The sequence below is a fragment of the Dioscorea cayenensis genome, chromosome 19, assembly GCF_009730915.1.
Source record: "Dioscorea cayenensis subsp. rotundata cultivar TDr96_F1 chromosome 19, TDr96_F1_v2_PseudoChromosome.rev07_lg8_w22 25.fasta, whole genome shotgun sequence".
NCBI lineage: Eukaryota > Viridiplantae > Streptophyta > Magnoliopsida > Dioscoreales > Dioscoreaceae > Dioscorea > Dioscorea cayenensis.
The window spans coordinates 27,480,205-27,487,173 of NC_052489.1; the positions used below are offsets into that span (position 1 = coordinate 27,480,205).

Here is a 6,969-nt window from a genome sequence, read left to right on the forward strand (position 1 = left end):
TCTAATTAAATAGGCTATACATAGAACATACACGGTGATATTTTAAGAACATTTATAAATTAAAATTATTGGTTTGAGTCATTTTTAAACAAAAAACTCAAATCATTTTGTCAATATAAAAAAAATTCTACATTGTCAATGTCTCACCACACTTTTTTTTAATGAATAAACTACAATTTTATTAAAAGATTAAAAATAATCACAAACAAACAAAAAAAATAGAATATATATATATATTTCAAATAAAATTCACCTGCTATCACCAAAACGAAACAAATGAGTACTTAAAAAAAAAACCATTCTTAATTAAATTTTATTTTGTTGTCAAAAGAAAAACAACTTATAGATCCCACAGGGCCTTGTATATGTATATGTATGTGTATAACTACTATAACATGTGTTCCGTCAGCTAAAAGGAAAAATGGAAAAATCAATATCCCTCCCAAATATCTAAAAATTCTATGATCTATATTTTATAATTTTATGTTTGACAGACGGAATTCCTTAATCCTTCAAAATAAAATCATAAACGTAGTAAAAATTGGTTAATTTAGTGTAAAAATTCTATCCTTCTAAATTGATTTAGCAGTCAATCTCTGATACACACCAAGACTAAAATGTGCTTTGACATCTTCACTGAGATATTGTTTGAAGATTTGCTTAATACCTTTTTGTTTCATGAGCGATGAAAAATACCAAAATAATATGTGGAGAAATCTCTCTTTCAGTTTATCCACTTTCATAGAAAAAGAAAAAGATATATCCATGTTGTCAAATTTTAAATTCCAGAGATAGAAGATAGTGATAAACCGCTCTTAGTAAATTTTGAAGTCAAAGTCCTAAGTTTTGATTACCTAAGATTTTTTTTTTAAAAAAAGATTATCTAAGATTAAACAAGTCATGAAATTGCTCATGATTTTGACAGAAAATATATGCTGATGTTATATACCTGCTTATAAAAAAAAAATGTTATATGTCTATGCCATTCAACGCTTCCTTGTTTTTTTTTTTTTTTTTGTTAAAAAATTCAATTAAAACCAAAACCAGGATGACTTGCAAGTTGTGCCATTCACTACGTGTCATGTTCTCACTAAACATTGCGTCAAAGAAGTAGCCATTTGCTATTATCATCTCACCAAGAGTTATCATTGGCATACGCAAGTGGAGAAATTACCCCAACGTCTTTACCCTCTTAAAATTAGAAAGTATAATTAGGAGGAATAAAATACTTAAAATTTAAAAACAATAATTTTAAAATGAAATTATAGGAAATTCTCACCTTCAAAGAAATTATATGAAAATAGTCAAATACCAAAACAATAATCCTTCAAATTCATTAAGCATAAGATACTTTAAAAAAAAAAACAAAACAAACAAACATTTATTACCCAAATGAAGAAGAAGAAGAAGAAGAAGAATAGTAAAATGAATGATCAAGTGCATAACAAATACCACATCAAAGCAAAGAAGACACAAGAAAATGCAATCAAAGCACCAGTACTGAGATATCTCTGAGACCATCTCTTGACAACAGTTGCTCTAGTTCCACCTCTCAAGCTCTTAGCCCTCCTCAATGCATCAACTTCCTTCAAGAGATCAAACTCTAGTCCTTTCTTCTTCAACTCATTCACACACTTCATCAGCAGCACACCATCTTCCTTCTCCCTCTCCAGCAGCATCTCATTATGCTTCTCTACATCAGTCTTATACATCACTGCCCATCCAATGGCCGCTGAGCATGCAAGTGAGCAAATGCAAGGCACCCATGAGCGTTTGCAGGATGATGAGGAGTCTCCGGCGAGGAGGAGCAGGAGGAGAAAGGAGTGGAGGGAGAAGAAGGAGCAGTAGAGGAATGTGATGTCTCGGCGAATGGCTGTGAGTTGGAGTTCTTTTATAGAGATACGCCGGAGGACCAGGTCTTCTTCTTTGAGCCATTGCTTCAGGACCAGCTTGTGTGTGGGGCTCTCGGCGATTTGGTGCAGTGGGTGGTCTGTCTTCTTGCTCAGCTCTGGCACCACTACTCTTGACAGTGGACTCTCCCCCATTGCTGCAAATCCTAGAAGACAATGCTGTTTGCTTCCCTTGTTGTTCTGATTTGAAAGTTTGTTATTTACTCTCAACAGTCTGAAAAAACGGAATTTCAATTTTGAAACCAAACTAAACGGTTATTGTTTTTCTTTTTGAAATTTCAATTCTTTGTTTGTATGTACATATGCAAAGAAGAATATGGTTGTTGTTAGAGTAGTATAATACCTGTATTCATATATTATATTTATATGTATATACATACTCGTACACTTCATTCGTGTATATATGGGTTGATGCCCTAATGAATATAATTCAATTTGTTCCTTCATATTTTGTCTATCATGGTATCAGATGCCGGTATCTCGGTTTCAGCTTTATTAACAAACTCTCGGTTTATGACCCACCATGAGTTTGAGAGGGCGTGTTAGAGTAGTATAATACCTGTATTCATATATTATATTTATATATATATATATATATAGTATACTTCATTCGTGTATATATATGGGTTGTTGCCCTAATGAATATAATTCAATTTGTTCCTTCATATCTTGTCTATCAGTCGTCAAACACGGTAGACTATGCCAACCTCAATGAGGGAAGGGGTGAGGGATGCCGAGAGCTACAGCTCGCCGGCGTGAATTCCGGCGGAGGAATCCGTAGATTATATTGATGACAATTCTCTTGAGGAATGAGGATGAGTCATGAGCTATTACACAAGTGTTTCCCATCATGTATGACACCCCTGATTCCTTCTGTTCTATGAGTTCACTCACTTCATCCATTACTCCAACCTCTGTGAATCTCACCTTGTACTTGCGCTTTGTTTTAGCTTTGCTGAAAGCATCAATCACTGGTTCAGAAGGCTTGCCAACAACTGGCATTTCATATTCATAATTGGTGTTGCTTTTCCCTGTGATCACCTCTTGTTGCATAAATTCAGCCACTTTCATGAATACTTGGTTTTCGAACTCATCACTGTCTTTCCTAGCATCTTTGTATCCATACCTGACTATACACTGGAATAAACGGTACTCAGCTGGACCAATCCTACCGATCAAGAACTGCTCGTCTAGCGGGACTTTTGGTATTGTCAGAGTATGCAAGCTGATGAAGATGCATATCCGATGAAATGCAGGGAAGTTTGTGATGAAATGTGCAAACATGGGAGGAAGACCATTAGTTGTGCTTGTGTAGATGAGGCCAATTCCTGGGAGACGAACCATGCCTAAGCTCTGTCCAAATCCGAGAAACCAATCGAGGCAAACCTTATTTTGAAACTCAAAATCCTGCTTCTTTGCAGTTCCATAATGCCATACAGACATCAACATTAGAGTGACTAGAGAGAACACAAGAGGGAGCCATCCTCCATGGTGAACTTTAGCAAGGCATGCCGAGAAATATACAAGTTCAATTGATCCAAACATTAGAATGAAGAGGAGTGCTAAGATTACGGTTCGCTTCCAAACAGTTGTGATGATGAGGAACATCAAACAGGTTGTGATTAACATGACAATGATCACAGTCAGCCCTGGAAATCAGATGAAATTCATGGCATCCTTAATTTCATGAAGTTAAAAAGAAAAAAAAAATGTCAAGGAAAAGCATGTACCGAATGCATTGCCGATCAAATGAAAATCCTTGAAAGTGATTGTCAGAATGATGCATAAGAACATGAGAAGCCAGTTGATCTCTGGTATGTATATCTGGCCATGGATGTCGCTGGATGTGTGAGTGATCTTTACTCTTGGAAAACAGCCTAATGCTTGGCATTGACTTATTATAGAAAAAGTTGCCGAGATTATCGCCTGACTCCCGACAACTGTTGCTAATGTCGCTATGATAAACACCGGCCAAAATATATGCTCTGCATATAAACATCAAAGATCACATTCATAATCAGTAAATGTTCAGATAAGACGCAATTTTTAATACCTGGAATTGATTTGTAGAAACTTTTTTCTAGATCCTCAATGTGCTCTGTTAGATAAGCAGCTTCACCCATGTAGGCAATTACCAAGCAAGGATAAACCACTGCAGTAAATGTCATCTGCAATAACATCAGAGAAATGATGAAACTTTTTCCTTCCTCTTTAAGTAAAGTTTCTGTTTAAATTCAGACAGGAATCTTACTCTGATTGATATTATTGAAAAATGTCCGAGATCAGCAAACATCGCCTCAGAACCTGATTCAGCATATATATATATATAAATATGCATGAAGCATAAGGAGATGATAAAGATATGAATTTACTGAATATGACATGAATCACGGTGCAAACAAACCTGTGATACAGAGGATAATGCCTCCAAGTGAACTCCAACCGTCTTTTCCGGTTTCTTTAAAGAAGTTATAGATGTAGTATGGCGACATAGCACGGCAAACACTTGGATTCCACTTGAAAATGTTGTAAATGCCAAGCCCACTAATGCAACAGAGCCAAGCAATCAAGATTGGAGCAAATAGAAAGCCAACTTTATGTGTCCCATAGTGTTGCAACGAAAAGAGTCCTATCAAGATCATGCATGCAATGAATATAATGTAATCTGCAAACACAGAAGATGCAAATTAAGATATACAGTATAAATGTTTGCTAAAATCTTTGATGAAGAATTAATTCAGTAATTTCACTTACTTTCATGTAAATTTGGGGCTTTTATATGGATTCCAGACACAGCTGAGAGCACTGAACATGCATAGAAAAGAACTGATTAGTTATTATTAAGGATCAGTAAAGAAAAAAAATCGAAATTGCAGAAACACAATATATATATATATATATATATATATATACCTGACATAGTTGGTGTCAAAACACCATCACCTATAATCATACTAGTTCCCAGGAGCACAACTAGAAGCAAAACAACACGAGAACTCTGATGTTTATCGAAAAAACTTTTTATCAGGAAACTAGTCCTTGTTTCTCTCTGAGATGTCTCCGAGTTGTACACACTCAGGTCATTATCGGTTGGCTGAGAATAGCGCAAATGACCAATCTTTAGTTTCCGACACATCAATGAATACAAGGCAAATGTCCCACCTGAAAATGTAGTATAATAAAATCCAGAAAAGTAAATGTCTCAATTCGAAGACCAAATGAGCAAGCAGCCAAAGGCACATAGAGAAATCATTAAGCACCTTCGCCATTGTCGTCGGCTTGCAAAACAAATAATATGTATTTACAGAGTGGAATCAGAGTGAGTGTCCAAAAGACCAAAGAAAAGACACCGAGGACGACAGCATCCTTTTCATGGAGGTGGAGTTTCCCGGAGAAGGTGCTCCGATAGACATAAATGGGTGAAATACTCAAGTCCCCATATACAACACCAAGGCTCTGGTATGCCAACAAAAGAGTAGTTCCACAAGCTTTCTACAAGAAGTATAACCAACCAATTTGATCAATTGTATCAGAAATGAAAAAGAAAACAAATTCACAGTATGATCATTTAATCCAAATTGAATGTATTAGTAAACTAAAAAGTAAGCAAACAACAAGGCTAATTAAAGAATCAGTTAAAGTAGCTTCTTTTTCAATGTTGAAAATACTCATGGGATTTGAAAAAAAAAAAAAAGGAAAAAAGAGGATAAGAAGACTTGTAGAACTTATAAACCAGAAAAAAATGTGAAAAAATCATCACACGCCTTTCTCATAAACTTTCCTTTCAGATACTACTCAAAAACTCTGTGAATAATCAGAAAATCACAAACAAATTAAAATCATCAGCGCAACAACAAGACTCAAAGGTCCCATCTTTCTCTTAAACTTTCCTCTCAGATATTACATAGGCCAAGCAAACTTCATCAAGTTCTCAAAATTTATAACAAAAAATCACTGAATAATAATAATAATAATAATCATCTCATCAGAAACTCAATGAATGAAACCAAACATTTCCAATCCCATCAAAATCACCGTCACAGCATAACTCAATAAAAAATCATGAGAAAGAAAGAAAGAGATAGCGAAAGCTCACCAAGTACCTGCTCTCCTGCCGCGCAGAGAGGTTCTCCACGTCCATTCCCAAAAGAAAAGCAACAAACTTGAGAGACAGAGAGAGATAGAAAAAGGTGACAGTTTAGTGAAACGAAGGAGAAGGCGCCAAAACGACTTGGCTCCTCTCCCACCTTTTATAGAGAATTTTTTTCTACCAAATTTTTTTTTTTTTTATAAAAGTGGATAAATTATAAATTTTATTAAAAAAAATAAGACAAAAGAGAGAACCAAGTACAAACATAAAAAGAACCAAATAGAATAACAACAATAAAAAAACTGATATCCTCACCAGGAATGAAGATAACAGTTAACTGGAGTGAAAGAAAGACACTAATGGAAAAAAAAAATAATAATAATAAGATAACGAGCTGAGCCAGTGAAATCAACTATATGGAGACATAGGCTTGTCCAACAACCAAAGAAGCAGATTACTCCCGATCTGTGGTATGCGTCATATCGCCTATAAAAAAAGCAGATTACTCCCGGTCATTTTTTAAAATAAAATTTTCTCGTTTATTTTACCTTCAAATTTTTAAATATTATTTCCTTTCAAGGGAAATCTTCATATATATATATATATATATATATATATATATATAACTTCTTCTGGGACGTACGAACGTCCCTAGAGTTCGTATAGAAAACATCCTCCGGAGACTTTTACTTTTATAGGAACATCCCAGAGTTTGAAAAGTAAGAAAGATAATGAGGATGAGAGGCAAGAACGGATGGGTTGATGAATAGTATTTTAAATAGTACCCAAGTAGTGTATGGCAAGTTGATTCTAGTGTTCCTTCGGTTTGTTTTAGTTTAACAATAGGTTTAGTGAAATTGGAATTGAACGGTTGACGGAAACCGTTGGATGACAATCTAACAGCTCACGATCAACTTGGGTAGATTTAAAATATGAGGATATGCGTAGTTGATGTAGCCTCATATATAT

The 6,969-nt window shown here is 35.0% G+C and overlaps 2 protein-coding genes across 2 annotated transcripts; both read right to left on the reverse strand.

The window, feature by feature from the left end:
- Window positions 1-1,433: 1,433 nt before the first annotated feature.
- On the reverse strand, window positions 1,434-2,045 carry LOC120249313. Its single transcript, XM_039257816.1, has one exon. The coding sequence runs from the start codon at window positions 2,043-2,045 to the stop codon at window positions 1,434-1,436; it is 612 nt and encodes a 203-aa protein (XP_039113750.1).
- Window positions 2,046-2,356: 311 nt separating this feature from the next.
- Window positions 2,357-6,105, reverse strand: LOC120283856 (probable potassium transporter 13). Its single transcript, XM_039290625.1, is given in 10 exon segments — window positions 2,357-2,632; window positions 2,634-3,559; window positions 3,641-3,895; window positions 3,964-4,078; window positions 4,162-4,214; window positions 4,315-4,575; window positions 4,665-4,715; window positions 4,824-5,072; window positions 5,171-5,402; window positions 6,007-6,105. Coding segments are annotated over 10 exon segments (2,226 nt in total). The 5' UTR covers window positions 6,052-6,105; the 3' UTR covers window positions 2,357-2,593.
- Window positions 6,106-6,969: the final 864 nt, after the last annotated feature.